The sequence below is a fragment of the Triturus cristatus genome, chromosome 4_1, assembly GCF_964204655.1.
Source record: "Triturus cristatus chromosome 4_1, aTriCri1.1, whole genome shotgun sequence".
Taxonomy (NCBI): Eukaryota; Metazoa; Chordata; class Amphibia; order Caudata; family Salamandridae; genus Triturus; species Triturus cristatus.
Genome location: NC_140585.1, coordinates 956,738,509 through 956,755,611, shown reverse-complemented (window position 1 = coordinate 956,755,611; position 17,103 = coordinate 956,738,509). Strand labels below are relative to the sequence as shown.

The 17,103-nt window shown below is 47.0% G+C and overlaps 1 protein-coding gene across 1 annotated transcript in view; it reads right to left on the bottom strand.

Moving 5' to 3' along the window:
• CCT2 (chaperonin containing TCP1 subunit 2) overlaps positions 1 to 17,103 on the bottom strand; it is a 284,562-nt gene that overhangs the window by 37,111 nt on the left and 230,348 nt on the right. Inside the window, exon 15 of the mRNA XM_085653840.1 lies at positions 13,555 to 13,696. Within this exon, the coding sequence (XP_085509966.1) occupies positions 13,555 to 13,696 (142 nt within the window). The remainder of the gene's footprint in view (positions 1 to 13,554; positions 13,697 to 17,103) is intronic.

The following is a 17,103-nucleotide window of genomic DNA, read 5'->3' as shown; positions in this document are numbered from 1 at the left end:
TGCACACAGACACTCCAGGGGAGGTAAACTCAACTCTGGTGGTACTTTGGAACTTGGGAGTCCTAAAGGAGACCCCGAGATTAGTTTGCAAATACTTGTATGCTTACTGAATAAAAACGCATTTGAGTATCATTTTTACTTAACTTCAAAAGTTGATAAACTGAAAAGTACTTACTCAATTACGAAGTTCTTGGTGTTAAAATATTAAAAGTACCAGTTATTTTTCTAAATTTGTCTCTAGTTTCTTCATGAGTGTGTGTCTTATTTATTGACTGTGTGTGTGTTCAACGAATGCATTAACACTAACCTCTGATAAGCCTAAACTGCTCACCCGCATTAGCACAAAAGAGAACATTTGGGTTTATTAATTTAAGCCCTGTAGGCCAATAAGGGTTGTCTGGACCTTCTACATAGATCTCGTTTTGGTATACTGCATAAAAAATCAGCTTCCTACATTCGAGAAAATAAATAAGCTCAAATTAGCAAATATATTATATAATGGATTGTCCAATAATTGTCTTTCAATTGTTATTTTTATGTTTGTAGCAAGTACTCAGCCTGATAAGACAAATTAACCAATGTTAATAGATTAATACTCTTTTTTTAAGTCTTGTCTACTAGTTCAAGGAAGATACTGAGAAAATACATGGATAGGCTCCCAAACTGGTCTGTTGTACTGACCCAGAACAGTATCACTGGGGAACAAGTTACCTACCTTCGGTAATGATATATCTGTAATAAACATAGGTTAGTTATAGATTCCTTACCTTAGAATTACCCCCAGGCGTCAGACTGGATCCGAAAAGTTTGTCACTAGTACCTCTACGCGCCGGAACGTGGCGTCTGTTAACTCCGCGTTCAGCATCGTGGTCGCCGGGATGACGTCATGGTCGCTACATACACACCGCCCTCTCGCGCTGACTTTAGTTCTGTACACGACTTTCCACGCCAGAAGCGCATAGCCATGCAAGACACCCTAGAAGTCAGTTCGCAGAACGGGGAGGATGGGTGGGGCGGTAATCTATAACAAACCTATGTTTCTTACAGATATATCGTAACCAAAGGTAAGTCACTTGTTTATCTGAAAGAAACTGTTATAGATTACTTACCTTAGAATAGATATCCCAGCAATACCAACCCCAGAGGTGGGTCTGAGAACCAAGTTCACACCAGACAGTCCTAGAGAACAGGACGGCCAAAGAAGCTGTCTCTCCGGAGTTAGCTGTCCAGGCAGTAGTGTTTCGTAAACGTGTACAGCGATGCCCACGTAGCTGCTAGACAGATGTCATTTAGGGGGACTCCTCGCCCCAAAGCAGTAGTAGCTGCCATCGCCCTGGTGGAATGGGCGCGCATCCCCACTGGAGGCTTCTTAGCCAAAGAATAGCAGGCTTTAATGCACAGAACGACCCACCTGGAAATGGTTCGTTGGATCCAGACGGTGGAGCCTCTCTTTCTTTTTCAAAGGATGCGGAAAGAAGGTGGGCAAAGTGATTGTTTGGCCAATGTGGAAAGAAGTAACCACCTTGTCCGGATGCACAGCCAGAAAGGGAGGCTTAGAAGACAGAGCTTGCAGCAAACTCACCCTGCGTGCAGAGGTGATGGCCTCCAGAAAGGCAGTTTTCAAAGTGAGAAGTCTGAGAGGACAGTTATGCAGTGGCTCAAAGGGAGCATACATAAGGTACCAAGTTCAAATCCCACTGGGTCATTACGAAGGGAACAGGAGGAAAAAGATGAGTAATGCAGTTAAGAAATTTATTAAAACAGGGGACTTGAAAAGAGAAGGCTGATCAGGTAGCCTGAGAAAGGCTGAAATGGCCAGAGGTAGCCCGTAAGCGTGCACAGAGCAGAGCCCTGCTGGGCCAAAGACAGGAGAACCTCAGAAAAAGGGGTAGAAAGGGGATCCACAGCCTCTGCTGTGCACCATGCCACAAGTTTATTCCATCTGCAGGCGTATACTGTCTCAGTGGAGGGACGCCTGGCTGCCAAGATTACATCACACACTTCGGAAGGCAGGTCAAAAGCAGTCAACTGCCACCGCCCAATCTCCACGCAAAGAGGTGGCGGCTGGACAGGTTCGGAATGAGGACCGTCCCCATCTACTGCGACAGAAGATCCTCCGGAAGAGGCAGTCGGATCGTAAGATCGATGGCCACGTTAAGCAGCTCAGGATAGCAGACTCTTCGTGCCGAATCCGGAGCCACAAGTATGACTTGGGCCCGGTCGTGCTTGATCTTCAGCACTATAGGCGGAAAGGCGTATATAAGACCACAACTACACTTGTGACGAAATGCGTCACCTAGCGAGTGGGGCCTTGGAAATTTCAACACGCAGAATTGCTGACATTGCGCGTTCTCTTCGGTGGCGAATAGATCTAACCAAGGCTCTCGCCACTGCTGAAAGAGACCTTGCACCACACCTCCGAGTGAAGACACCATGCGTGATCCATCATGCACCTGCGGCTGAGTTAGTCCGCCATGGCGTTCAGTGAACCTGCCAGGTGTTGAACTACCAGAGAAATGCCCTGATGTTCCAGCCAGTGATGTTACATGACCTCACCCCACCCTGTTTGTTGCAGTACTACATGGCGGTGTGTTGTCCGTGAACACCGGCACTACTCTTCCCAGGACAGAGGGTAGGTATGCTTTGAGTGCAAGACAGATCGCCCGAAGCTCCAGAAGGATGATGTGGAGCTCAGACTCCGCCGGAGACCAGAGGCCTTTGATCTCCGCCTCTCATGTGGCTGCCCCATCCCAGAAAGGATGCGTCTGTCACCACCGTGTGTTCGGGTTGGGGAAGGGAGAGGAATCTGCAGTTGACCCAATCCTGGTTTGTGAGCCACCACTGCAGTGCCCTCCGAGACCTGGACGCAATTGGACAGATTCCCCTGATGCTGCGCCCACTGGACTTTCAGGTCCCACTGCAGAACCCGCATATGCCACCTGGGCATGAGGCCCAGCACTTAGGGTCATCCTGACCGAAACCCTGGATAGGGGCTGAAAGATCAGAATCATTGCCCGAATATCCTAGACTCGCTGTTCTGGAGGATAAACCTGAAACTGCGTTGGGTCCAGAACCGCTCCGATGAAGAGGAGCTTCTGAGAGGGGGTCAGGTGTGACTTCGGCACGTTGATGGAGAACCCCAGCGAATGCAGGTGGTCGGCCGTAGTCTGGTTGTGTGAGACGACAGTTTGTGGCGAGCCAGCCTTCAACAACCAGTCGTCAAGATAGGGGGAAGAATGGAACCCCTGATCTGCGCAGATGAGCTGCGACCACCGCCATAACTTTCGGGAAATTCCGAGGGGCGCTGGTAAGGCCAAAGGGGAGCACGGTAAACTGAAAGTGCTCGTGGCCTACGCTGAACCGCAGGTAACGCTGGTGGGCCCGCAGGACGGGGATGTGAAATTAAGCATCCTGCAAGTCCAACGCTACCATCCAGTCTCCACAGTGGAGTGCAGACAAGACCCGAGCCAGCGTCAACATTTTTAACTTCTCCTTCCTGAGGAAGCGATTGACTTTCCTAATATCTAAGATAGGACGCAGGCCATTTGTCCTTCTTGGGAACCAGAAAGTAGTGGGAAGAACAATTGTTACTTACCTGTAAACAGGTGGTTCTCCAGTATTGGTGTCTTTCATAGATTCACATGCTTGAATATTCCCCGTCGTCGGAGTGGGAGTCCCACGGTAAATAAAATAGCAATATATATAGTCATAATATACCTAAATAATCCCATAAATAGAGCTATGTAGGGGTAAAAACACCAAGAATGTACCTATATGAAATCTCCATAGGGATACATGGAGAGAGAAAAAAAAGACATTTGCAGTCTATCTCTGTCATTATCTTGGTCCAAACTACAGCCAATCAGGCGTCAGCACCTCTCCAGAACCTTCTCCTCCGAGTTCCTGACCTCAGATTTTCGTAGCACCAAAGTGTATGCATAGTTTATGAGGAGGAAAAAGCCTCTGAAGGGAAGAGGGAGGGTCGCATGTGAATCTATGAAAGACACCAATACTGGAGAACCACCTGTTTACAGGTAAGTAACAATTGTTCTTCTCCAGTATTGGGGTGTCTTTCATAGATTCACATGCTTGAATATGAATAGAAAGCAGTAACCATATTATTGTTTCCATAATGACATCAACATGAGATCGCAATGATCATAACCTTCTAATAAAAATCATATATATATATATATATATATATATATATATATATATATATATATATATATATACACACACACACACACACACCTATATCTGTTGACATACAGCATGTATCTAAATGCAATGAATAATATTGAACAGTAAATGGAAACAATATGGAGGCGGGAGGAAGAGGCTCACCTTATTTAAAAAGATTGCGCAGCACTGCCTGTCCCACTGCAGCATCCTCCTCGCTTAAAGCCGCCAAGCAGTAGTGCTTAGTAAACGTGTCTGGTCGACCACGTAGCTGCTCTGCAGATGTGTTGCAAAGGTACTCCAGCAAATAAGGCGGTAGATAATGATACTGCCCTAGTGGAGTGTGCTCTCACTGAAGACTGAAGTGGTTTGTTTGCCTTTTGATGGCAGAAGACAATAGCCGTCGAAATCCAGCGTGCAATCGTCGGTTTAGTAACCTGACGTCCTTTATGACAGCGTCCATACGCTATAAAAAGCTGATCGGATTTTCGAAACGAAGCTGTCCTGCTGATGTAGAACTTCAAACATCGTTTCACATCCAAAGAATGCAACCTTTGCTCCGCAGGTGTCTGAGGATTAGCAAAGAAAGTCTTTAATATGACTGGCTCGTTAATACGAAAATCAGAAGGCACCTTGGGTAGGAATGATAGATTGGTACGCAACACTACAGCATCCGGTTTGAACTGCAGGAAAGGAGGTTTGATGGTAAAAGCATGGATGTCACTGACACGACGTGAAGACGTTAGTGCCAGAAGTAGGGCCACTTTCCAAGTTAGATGTTTTAAGTCGGCCTTGTGAACGGGCTCGAACGGTGGTCTCATCAATTGCGCTAACACAACGTTAAGATGCCACAACGGAGGACGACGCCGAATTGGCGGAAATTTTCGGAATAAGCCTTTAAAGAATTGGCAGATTATTCTTGAGGAACAAAGGGAATTTGATCCATCCTGTCGGAAACGGGAAATCGCTGCTAGGAAAACCCGTAAAGTTGCATGGGATAGTCCGGAACTAGCCAAGTGCAAGAAGAAAGGTAGTAATTGGTGTGCCGTGGAATGTATTGGGTGGATTCCGTTAGAAGCACACCAGTGGCAGAATCTTTTCCATTTCAACTTGTACGTCTTGACTGTAGAGGGTGCTCTTGCCTGGGCCAAAATGTCCCTACAATCCTGCGGGATGTCTAGATGGGCGAACTCATGGTGTTCAGGTTCCATGCCGATAAACTCAGTGAGGAAGGATTCGGATGACAAATTCTCCCTTCGCTCATCGTGAGCAGATCTGTCCGAGACTGCAGGAGGATTGGTTGGCATTGGGACAGCAGGAGCAGTTCTGAGAACCATGCCTGTCGGGGCCAACGTGGGGCTATTAGAATCAGGTGGCAAGGTTGTCTCTTCATCTTCCAAAGGACCCGAGGTATGAGGGGAATTGGAGGAAAAGCGTACACAAATAGATTGCACCAGTTCATCAAAAGGGCATTTCCCTGTGACCCTTTGTGGGGATGCCAGCTTGCATAATCTCGGCATTTTCGGTTCTCCGGCGTAGCAAAGAGATCCAGCCGTGGACGACCCCATTGTTGGAATATCCTCTAGAGTTGGTTGGTGTAATTCCCATTCGTGGGTCGATGAGGAGGACCTGCTCAGGGAATCCGCTAGGACATTGGATATTCCTGGTAGATGAACTGCTGTAATCATGATGCGATGACTGAGAGACCAGTCCCAAATTGATTGAGCTAACTTGGACAGACTCAGGGATTTCGTTCCGCCCCGTTTGTTCACATAGTGCATACAGGTTGTGTTGTCTGTCTGTATTAGCACTGATTCTCCTTGGATTAAGGGTAGAAATGATTTTAGAGCCAGAAAAATCGCCATAAGCTCCAACCTGTTGATGTGCCAAGATCTTTGATGTGTTGACCATCTTCCTTTTACAGAAAGATCTTGCACATGAGCGCCCCATCCCTCTAATGAGGAGTCTGTCGTGATTGTCCTGTCCGGTGTCACCGACAGAAATGAAGTGCCTTCTGCTAAGTTGGCTGGTATTGTCCACCATTCGAGTGCTGACCTCATTTGATCTGTGACACATACCATGTCGTTGAAAGATCCCGACACTTGACGCCATTGAGCATCCAGTGCTTCCTGGATAGGACGTGTCCTTAGCCTGCAGTGAGGAATCAAGGCAATGGACGATGATGCCATCCCCAGAAATGATTTCAACAGTCTTACAGAAACTGACTTTTTTGACCTGATCAAAGTCACCAGCCGTAGTATCTTTTGTAGACGCTCCTGGGATAGAAACGCTTTTGCTGATACCGTTTCCAGAGTGGCTCCCAGAAAGTCCTTTTTTGCGAAGGATGAAGCTGGGATTTCGCTGCATTTATGGAGAGACCTAATGAGCGAAACATCTCCTGGCATAGAAGCGTGTGTTGTCGCAGGTGAGCGCTTGACTGTGATTTTAGTAGACAATCGTCTAGGTATGGAAATATTTGCACACCTTGGAGTCGCAGAAACGCTATCACTGGAGCTAGTACCTTTGTAAACACTCGAGGGGCCGAGCGCAGACCAAACGGTAACACTTTGAATTGGAAATCGTGTTGACCCACTCGAAAACGCAGGAACTTCCGATGACGTAACATAGGGATATGAAAATAGGCATCCTGGAGATCTATCGTTGCCATGAAATCTTCCTGCGAGAGTAAACGCAGGATCTCTACTAACGTCATCATACGAAAGGATTGGCTCTTTAGATATTTGTTGAGCGCCCTCAGATCGAGGATGGGCCTCCATTCTCCGTTCTTCTTTGTGATAAGAAAGAACCGGGAATAAAATCCTTTCCCCCTTTGAGATATTGGTACCAACTCTATAGCTCCTTTTTGACTTAGAAGTCAAACTTGATGTAAAAGTTCCTTGAAGTGAGCTGGTGGTGGTCCGGTGGGTGGTGTGGACGGAGGGAATTTGGTGAACTCTAAAGCGTGCCCCTTTTTCACAATGTCCAAAACCCAACGGTCCTTTGTAATTGAGGACCATTGGGAAAAGAACAGAGAGATTCGACCTCCAACTTTGCTTGTCTGGTAAGAGTCATTGTCTTTTTGACGCGTTTCCTCTGTATGAGGATTTCCCTCTATACGACTTGGGAGGCCTGCTGTCGTGATGATTTTTGGTGCTGGCTATATGAATAGCGGTTGGATCCTTGATTATTGGGTCTATATTGATTATTTCCCCTTCGAAAATTTGAGGAGGTGCCGCGTCCGCGTGCACCACGAAAATTTTGTCTTTGAAAATGTAAATTTCCGAGAGATTTAGCCGTCTCAGTATCCTTCTTTATGGACTGGAGCGCTTCATCGACGTGATTTCCAAATAACGCCTCTCCGTCATAAGCCATGTTTAAAATCATGGACTGCACCTCCTGGTGAAAGGATGTCGATCGTAACCACCCCTGCCTGCGCAGAACAGCCGCTCCAGCAAGCTGACGGAAACCCGTGCATGCGATGTCCACTGCACAATCAATCCTTTCCGCCGACGTAGCTTCTCCCTCTTGGAGCAACTTCATTGCTTCGCCCTTAGATGGCTCCGGCAGTTCTTGAACCAAAGTCGAAATGTCAGCCCACACTTGTCGGTCATAACGACCCAAAATGGCCAAGGCATTAGCCGCTCTAACCACAGTAGAGGCCATTGAAGAAAACTTACGCCCTATGGCATCCATTCTACGTCCGTCACGATCCGGTGGTGCGGTGACAGTAGATGCAGGATTTTTTGCCAGACGTTGCGCTGCCTGCATAATGACGGACTCCGGTCTTGACTGACCCGTGAGGCATGCTGGGGTTCCTAGTGGCGCCTTATACTTCTTTTCTAATCGAGGCACCTGTGCTGGCAAGGTATTAGGTGTTTATCAACTTCTTGCCTTCTTCCCAAATGAAATCCACAATGGGAATAGTATGCGTTTGTTTAAAAGGTTGACTCTTGAAATCATAAAGGAAACAATCTTCCTCTCTGCGCTCCGTTGTCAGCCTAAAACGTTGTGCCGCCCTTTCCATTAGTTGGTGAAAAGTCGCTATGTCCACTGGTGGTGAGTCACCAGATACCACTTGAGAGGGGGATGGTGTTTGTGCTTGGTACTCGTCCCACTCCGCCATATCATCATCATCATTATCAACATCACCATCACCATCTGGGATTTCACCTTCTTCTCTTTCTTGAGGGACCTCCTCCACAAACTCATGATGAGGTAAAAACCTCGTTGAAGACTGTCTTGGTGGTGCTGACGGCATCAGGGGTGAAGGAATTTCCAATCGGCACCGGAGTTATATTTGTCGGAACCACAGGCGTTGACGGAACCCCAGGATGTTGCGGCGACAGAGGAAAACGTTGGTTATAATCGTCCAACATGCGTTGGAAATTAGCTATGAGTGACAATGGCAGAGTTGCCGTTGAATGTTTCGCAGGAACCTGCTGCCTGTAAACTGGATCTTCATCCTCACTACTGTCATCCTGGCATTTAATTATTAAGTCGGATGGGCTTTGCGCCGTACCAAAAGAGTCAGGTAAACCTTCCTCGGACTCCTGTTCAGAATCTGTCACAAATAATGGTGACGGAAGCTGCGACTCCTCTACAGGAATAATCTTGTCTTGCCTATCTAGGCCAGTACTAGGTGGCAATGGCATCAAGGGGACCACAGCGAAAGATGAAACCGGCGCTGAAGTCGCGGGAGGCAGCTGCTCTCTCAATGACCTTTGAGCAGATGATAATCTGTTCACCTTTATCCTTACTGATGAAATTGCCGTCGACGGCTGCATGGTATTCACCGAGGACGTTTTCGGAGAGGGCCTCGTCGACGGAGCTACCGTCGGTGGAACGGTGGTTGACGGAACTATCATCGACGAATATTGCGTCGACAAAGCCATCGTCGACGGAGCAGTCGACGACGAAGCAGTCGTCGACGAAGCCGTCGCCGGAATCATCTTCTTCGTCGACGGAATAGCCGTCGACGAGTTCGACGACGAAGTCGATCTCACACCCTTCGTCGACGATGAAGTCTTCGTCGACGGAACCTTTTCTTTCCTCGTCGACGACGATGTAATGGGTAATATAGAAGTCACCGACCTTGTGGTACTGATGGTTACCGTCGACGAGGCTAACGTCGATGGGACAATAGTCGACGAAGACGCTGCTGATGTCGTCGTCAGAGTCACCGTCGACGAGCCGGTCACTGCAAATTTCGTCAGAAGCATAGTCGACTAGGCGGCCAGTATTTTTCCAGAAAACTTGGAAGTAGACGCCTCAACAGCCTGAGAACTTGGTCTCGAAGGTGACAAAACAGTAGGTAAAACAGCAGATGTGGCAGATGTAAGAGCCAAAGACAGTTTCTTTTTCTTCAGGAAAGGAGATGGCAACTCCTGCACACTACTGCGCTTTGAGGCTGTCTGGGAACGGCCAGAAATAAGGCTTTCCATATCAGAAACTGGATCCTCCTTATCCTTAAGTCTCTGTAGCCACAATAAGAGACGGCCTTCCCTGTCCTTCAAAGTTTTTGTAGAAAAGGTTCTACAAAATTTACATTTTGCCACCTCATGATCCGGGTACAAACAGTAAATGCACTTACTGTGTGGGTCCTCAGAGAATAAACGCAGTTTTCCACACGAAGAACAAGGTCTAAACAGAGATCTTACTTGAAGACATTCTGACAGACAAAAACTGAGCAGAGCTCAGGGAGACTCCCTGTCACACGACGTGCGGTAGAAAATCTGAGGTCAGGAACTCTGAGGAGAAGGTTCTGGAGAGGTGCTGACGCCTGATTGGCTGTAGTTTGGACCAAGATAATGACAGAGATAGACTGCAAATGTCTTTTTTCTCTCTCCATGTATCCCTATGGAGATTTCATATAGGTACATTCTTGGTGTTTACACACCTACATAGCTCTATTTATGGGATTATTTAGGTATATTATGACTATATATATTGCTATTTTATTTACCGTGGAACTCCCACTCCGACGACGGGGAATATTCAAGCATGTGAATCTATGAAAGACACCCCAATACTGGAGAATAGCAACTACGACCTACTTCTGAGGCAGGAACGCACTCAATAGCACCCTTAGCCAAGAGAGCCACAACTTCCTGTTGGAGAAGGGCCAGGTGATCCTCCGATTTTTTTTATTTTTTTTTAATACATTTTTTATTATTTTCCATTTCCACATCATCTCTTACACAGGTGTTGTAAGCATTATTCAGAAAGATTGTGCTCCACCCTTCATCCCTACAAAGTTGTCATATTATGCAACCACAATGATTTACATTACCCACAGCCTCGTTGCCTATTATTCGCCAACTTCCGCCCTACCATCCCCCTTAAGCCCTTTTCCCCACAACCCTCCCGAAATCCAGAACTACTATTTCTACCCACCCCTACCCTCCCCACCAGTGTGCTCCCCCCCCCCCCCCCAGTCGTTAATCTCAATGTGCCTTGATCTATAGGTGTGTGTTCTCTGTGCACTCTTGCAGTTGCTCGGCTTCTCTCCCCCTGCCACCCATCTTCCTCTCGTGATCCTCCGATATGCAATGGTACTGAGGTGGCATGGAGGGAGGGGTAGTCTCGAAGGGGAGGGAGTAGCCCTTCTGACTATTTGCATAACCCACCTGTCCGACATGGTGGTGCGTCAGTGGGGGAGGTGATGGCCGAGCCTGCCGCCCACTGGCGTTTGGTGGGCCTGAGAGATCGGACTAGGAGGCTGCTGCAGAGGGGACTGAGGTGGACTGACCCGCTCGCTGGCCCCCAGAACCACGGCGGCGGTTCCCAAGTCCCTGGCCGCGCTGGGGCTGAACAACCTGCGCCGGCCTGTGGCAGACTGCCCACGGCGGGTAGTGGAGGCCCAAGGACCTGGCTGTAGACCGAAAGTCCTTAAAGCACTTTAGGGCGTGGTCTGCCTTGTCGCCGAAAAGACAACGGCCATCAAAGGGCATGTCCATAAGTGTGGATTGGACATCCCTTGAGAAACCAGTCGAACGCAACCAGACGTAGTGCCGAAGAGCTACTGACGTGGCAATCGTTCTGCCAAGTGCGTTAGCGGTATCCAGCCCACAGCGTATAACAGTCCAATAGACATGCGTTGTTTACCGACCGCAGTACCAAGAAGGAGGAGGAAACATCTTCCCAAGATGATCCAGCTTTTTGGATTACCTATCCAGGGGTGCGGTAGGTACGGCACCCTTGGACGTAGAGGCTTGCACTACCAAGCTCTCAGGAGTGGGGTGAAGGGACAAGAAAATGGGGTCGCCTGGGGCCGGGCAGTGGCTTTGGGTAATCATCCTGTCTAAAGTAGCCCCTGTGTTGGGCCTGGACCAAGTGCCCAAAAGGTAGTCCGTCAGGACTTCATTGAATGGCAACAGGGGCTCGGAAGAGCTCACTGCTGGTTGAAGCACCTCTGTCAGGAGGTTAGTCCCGACTGCCACCGTAGGTAGCTCGAGGTGGGAAACCTTGGCCGCCCTATGCAACACCACTGCATATGACTGTCCCTTCTTTGTAGCCATGGTAGGAGGAGACAACATGCCAAGGTCTGGTGAGGTATCCAAACCACTGGTATCCCCCAGTTCTTCTCTAGAGTCCTGCTCATACTCCATTTGGTCTGTCAAAGGGTCTCCAGACACCTCCCAGTCCTCCTCACCCTCTTCTGGCTGCCAATCTGATCTCAAAGAGCCCAGGTAGAACAGGGGTCCAAAATTCCCGTCGGTGCCGGAAGACTTCAGGGCCAAGGTCCAGCAGTCGGAGCAAGTCTTGGTGTCGTGGTCGGCCTCCAGGTAGTAGAGGTACATGCGGTGCGGATCCGTCACCGACATGAGTCGGTTACAGGAACTGCAAGCCTTAAAGCCGGGCATCTCTCGTGCACCAGGAGTCTAAGGACTAACTCCAATGAAGTCGACAAAATTCAAGAAAATAACTTCAGTCAAAAATTTACTGGGGGTACCGCTCTCTCCGGATCTACGCTTGCTGGCGCGGAAAAAGAGAGAACTGACGTCAGCACGCAAGGGTGACGTCTATGTAGCTACCGCAACGTCATCCCGGCAACCACGACGCCGATGACGAACGCGGAGTCGACAGACGCCACATTCCGACGCGCAGGGGTACTGCTGACGAAAAACTTTCCGGAATCAGGCTGACGCCTGCGGGTAATTCTAAGGTAAGAAATCTATAACTTTCTTTCAGATAGCTTTCACATGTAATTGCAAAGCTGTAAACTTACTTGTCAATTAAACCTAGATGCTTGCCATTTCTGTTAGGCGTCATAGATGTTAAGAGCTTTAGAGTCTGTTTATCTTGCTATTAAACTAGGACTGAACTAGAATGCAGGATCTTGCTAAAGTTAGCAGTTTAGTAACTGTTTCCTTTTTAGTATTTTGGGTCAGGTTGCAGAAACTATTGCATGACAAGTTCAAGCTGACCAGGAAATAGCAGAAGTGGTGGGTCTTGATGGAACTGGTTACAGTCTCAAAGACAATGTAGTAGCAGCAACATCATCGAAAGTGCTGATCACTTAAACTGCAGAAAATCTTGGTGAACCTGGAGATGTCATAAGATATAACATATTATTTGCAGTAGTATGAATTAGAGATATGAACCTTTTCTCAAGGTGGGCTCTTGAGGACTAAGTAGCCACTTGTGAATTATGCCCATTTTAGATACTCTAAGTCTATATCTAGGTTTTTGTAGAGCAGATAGCTACGCAAGACCAGACTTCCCAGAGCTGATAGAACCCAGAGAGACATACACGATTTTAGTTAAACAGATGTGTTTTCAGCTGTTTAATGAAATCCAACAGATTTTTATTCGCTCTGAGATTAAGGGGAAGGGAATTACATAATTACGTGAGCTAGTATGATACGGAATGAACTCCAACTTTTACTCTCCCAATTCTGGGGATCGTCAGCAGGGAGAGGTCATTAGATCTCTGCTCTCTGACAGCTGTGAGGAATGATGAGATGCTGAAGGCTATTGGTGCTGCTGGATGTATATTTTAGCTTATGAGCAATAAACAAAGCTTTAAATTGCGTTCTTTTGGCTATTAGCAGCCAGTAAAGTTTAGCAAGGGCAGGGGACACTGCTACACATTTGGATAGACTTAACAAAACACGGGCCGCAGCATTCTGGATTACTTCCAACTTTATGACACAGGAAGGACTTCCCAGAAAAAGAGAATTTCCACAGTCTAAGCTCAATGGACAGTACAGCAATTGTTATGATAACCAGTCATATGTTAAAAGCCATGGTTATTTCTATAAATACTGCAGTCAAGCAGCTAAACAATATAAAGATGTCACATGGTTCGGGTCTGAATTCAATGTAGTTACCAACAGACAATTATACTTGAATGTAGATAATAAACAATACCTTGGAGCTGCCTTAATGATATCATCTACACGAAGAATCATTTCTGCTGCTTCAGCTGCACTTAGCAGAACTTGCCGCTTTACTTGAAAACTTTCAGTTATTCCAAGTTCTGCCATATCACCTATAGAGCCATGCCTCATATCTATGGAAAAAGAATCAAACAAAGGGAAACGTCATTAAGGAAACTTGTTTCAGCAAAGTAACTTGCCTGCAACTATAGTTCTCAAATCTTATAAGGTACACATGCAATTCGCCATGATCAATACACCACTCTTTTAAAGACGGGTGGGGGGCAGGGGCAAGGTTGGACTGCTGCTTGTGTCTTCTGCATTGTGAACCATAGGTGGCTTACATTAGTGGCTTTGCATGTTTGACCGAGAATCAGAACTAATTTTTTTAACTCTGGAGACCAAAACGCAGAGTTGCCCTTAGAGGATATCACACACCTCGGGATTCCGCACATTACATCGCAGGCGGCTTCACAGGAGAGAATGCAGCACGCGCTTCAAGGCCATACGCGTTTTGGGCTCCCTCGAGCCCTTGATCCCTGGCAGGTAAGGAGGCAAGAAGCAGTACTGAAAGAACACTTCTTTATTAAATATATAGTCCCGCCCCGGTGGGCGTCAACTGGGGCATCATGGTCCTGGTAGTCCGTAATGCTGTCCCCAAAGACGCAGTAATTCTCTATCCAAGTGACATACTTGCTTCTGCCTGTAGAAAAACTCGTTAATGTGAAGGGCATGCCAGCACCCCTCTCATGTTCCCAAATCTTTCCGCTTCAGCAGGTGCTTCCGCTCCTCTCCCAGAACGACTTCCTCACCACACTGGACTTAAAAGACGCATACTTTCACATTCCGGTACACCATGCTCACAGAAAGTACCTCAGATTTGTAGTGGACGGGCAACACTACCTGTTCAAGGTGCTCCCATTCGGAGTCACAACAGCACCAAGGGTATTCACCAAGTACCTAGCGGTAGTGGCGGCACATCTCAGAAGACAGCACATTCACGTCTTCCCGTATTTGGACGACTGGCTGATAAAAGCCACGTCCTACAACCAATGTGTACACCACACCGCCACTACAATCCAACTACTTCACCAACTAGGCTTCACGGTGAACCACCAAAAGTCCCAGCTAACACCATCCCACATAAAGCAATACCTCTGTGCCACCATAGACACCTCAAAAGCCATAGCCTACCCCAATCCGGTCAGGATTGCAAGCATTCAGGCTTTGCGTCAAAGATTCATACTTCAACACTCCCTCCCAGCAAGAGTGTTTATGCAACTGATAGGGATGATGGCCTCTTGCATTTTCATAGTGCCCCACGCAAGACTCCAGATGCGTCCACTCCAAGAGTGCTTAGTGCGCCAATGGAACCAGGCCCAGGGGCAACTGACAGATCTGGTGTTGGCAGACGGTCGCACCAATCGCTCTCTGCAGTGGTGGAACACCACAAACCTTTCCAAAGGTCTACCGTTCCTGGACCTGGTTCCACAAATAATACTAACAGATGCATCGCTCTCCGGCTGGGGAGCTCATCTATTACACCTCACTGCAGGGCACATGGACGCCGCAACAAAAGTTACTCCATATCAACCATCTGGAGTTACTAGCAATCTCTCTAGCCCTAAAATCCTTTCAGAGAGAGATTTTAGGCAAGGCAGTCCTCATTCGCACAGACATGACGGCCATGTATTACATTCAAAAACAAGGCGGCACACACTCTCCATAGCTCTCTCAACTAGCACAGAGCATATGGAGATGGGCAATCCCACACAAAGTTTTTCTCCTAGCCCAACATGTCCCAGGAGTCCGAAACACCATGGCAGATCTGCTCAGCAGACAGACGCAGCAGATCCACGAGTGGGAACTTCACTCGCAGGTTCTTCACCCGTTCTTTCAAATGTGGGGGCATCCGCAGATAGACCTCTTCGCCACCCACGAAAACAAAAAATGCCCGAGCTTAGCTGCCAGATATCCACACCCATTGTCCAAAGGCAATGCGATATGGCTGAACTGGTCAGACAAATTTGCGTACGCTTTTCCACCTCTCCCACTAATTCCGTTAGTGGTGCGAAAGCTACAACAGCATTCCCTCACACTGATCCTAGTAGCTCCAACATGGGCCAGACAACCGTGGTACACCACGCTGCTGGAACTCTCGGCAGTACCACACCAAAAGCTACACCTCTCACCATGCCTCCTAACCCAGAACCATGGAGAGATCAGGCACCCGGACCCAGCTCAGCTCAACCTTGCGATCTGGCTCATGAAATCCTAGAATTCGGATACCTAAACCTTCCCCCTGACTGTATGAACGTCATCAGAGAAGCTAGGCGACCACTAGAGAGGCGACAACTAGAAAGCAGGAAAAGATTCTTAGCAAGGGGATACAAGAGCAAACATTAGACGCAGCAATAACCAAAACCGAGATTAGAGAGGGACACTCTCTTAAAAGCCAAGCCACTACAAACAGAAGAGGACAAAGATGCACATCAATTGCACCTCATGATCACGTACAATTCACAACATAAAACCACCAGAAATATTTTACAGCACGCAATTGGCCTACAGTGCTAAATGATGCAGTAATAGGGGGGCTTTTACCAAAATCCCTAGGTATAACATACAGGAGGGCTCTGTCTATGAGTGGAAGCTTAGTAAAAAGTAGCCCTGATGTCATAGAAACACAGAATTGGCTCACAGCGAAAAGGGTTCATGAAATGTAAAATTTGTAAGGTTTGCCAACATGGTGTCAATAAAAAAACGTACAAGACAACATTTAGTGACAGGGAGGTGGAAATAACACGTGCTCTACATTGTAAAACTAAATACGCCATCTTTATCTTAGAATGCACATACAATCTAAGATACGTAGGGAGTACTAAAATCCCTGCCAACAAAAGAATTCTACAACATCTTAGAGCGATCATAAATAGACCCCACTTACCCAGTCGCCAGAAATTTCCAAAAAATGCATGACAATGACCCACAACCTCTCTCCTATTATCTCATAGACTCAGTAGCAAAGAATAGAAAAGGAGGAGACAGAGAGGGTATGCTGCACAAGTTGGAAACAAGATATATCCTTAATCTTGATAGTAAATTTCCTGGAGGTCTCAATACCACGGAAGATCTTTATACTTTTATTTAACAAATCCCTGTTTTTTAAAAATGGGAGGTTTTTAATACAATCATTAAAAAAAATATCTTTTACAATGAGTCGATATATACCTCAGTTTTAATTTGAGTATTCAAACCAGGATTTAACCATCAATTGTTCCCCTAGCTGCTATATATATATATGTACAATCTGGGGTACATACAACATAGAAGAACATTAACTCAAATATTGGCTGCCGTCGGACCTCAACCACAATAATAATTGGTTTTTTTAAATAATATTTTTACACGCAAGGGTGTTTTCACATTTAGAGGGTCACCAAAAGGTCCAAATCGAAACTAACTTGCAAGGAAGCGGAGTACTTTATGCACTAGCACTTTAAACACAGTATTTGTTATTTCAATCACCATTTGCCTTGAA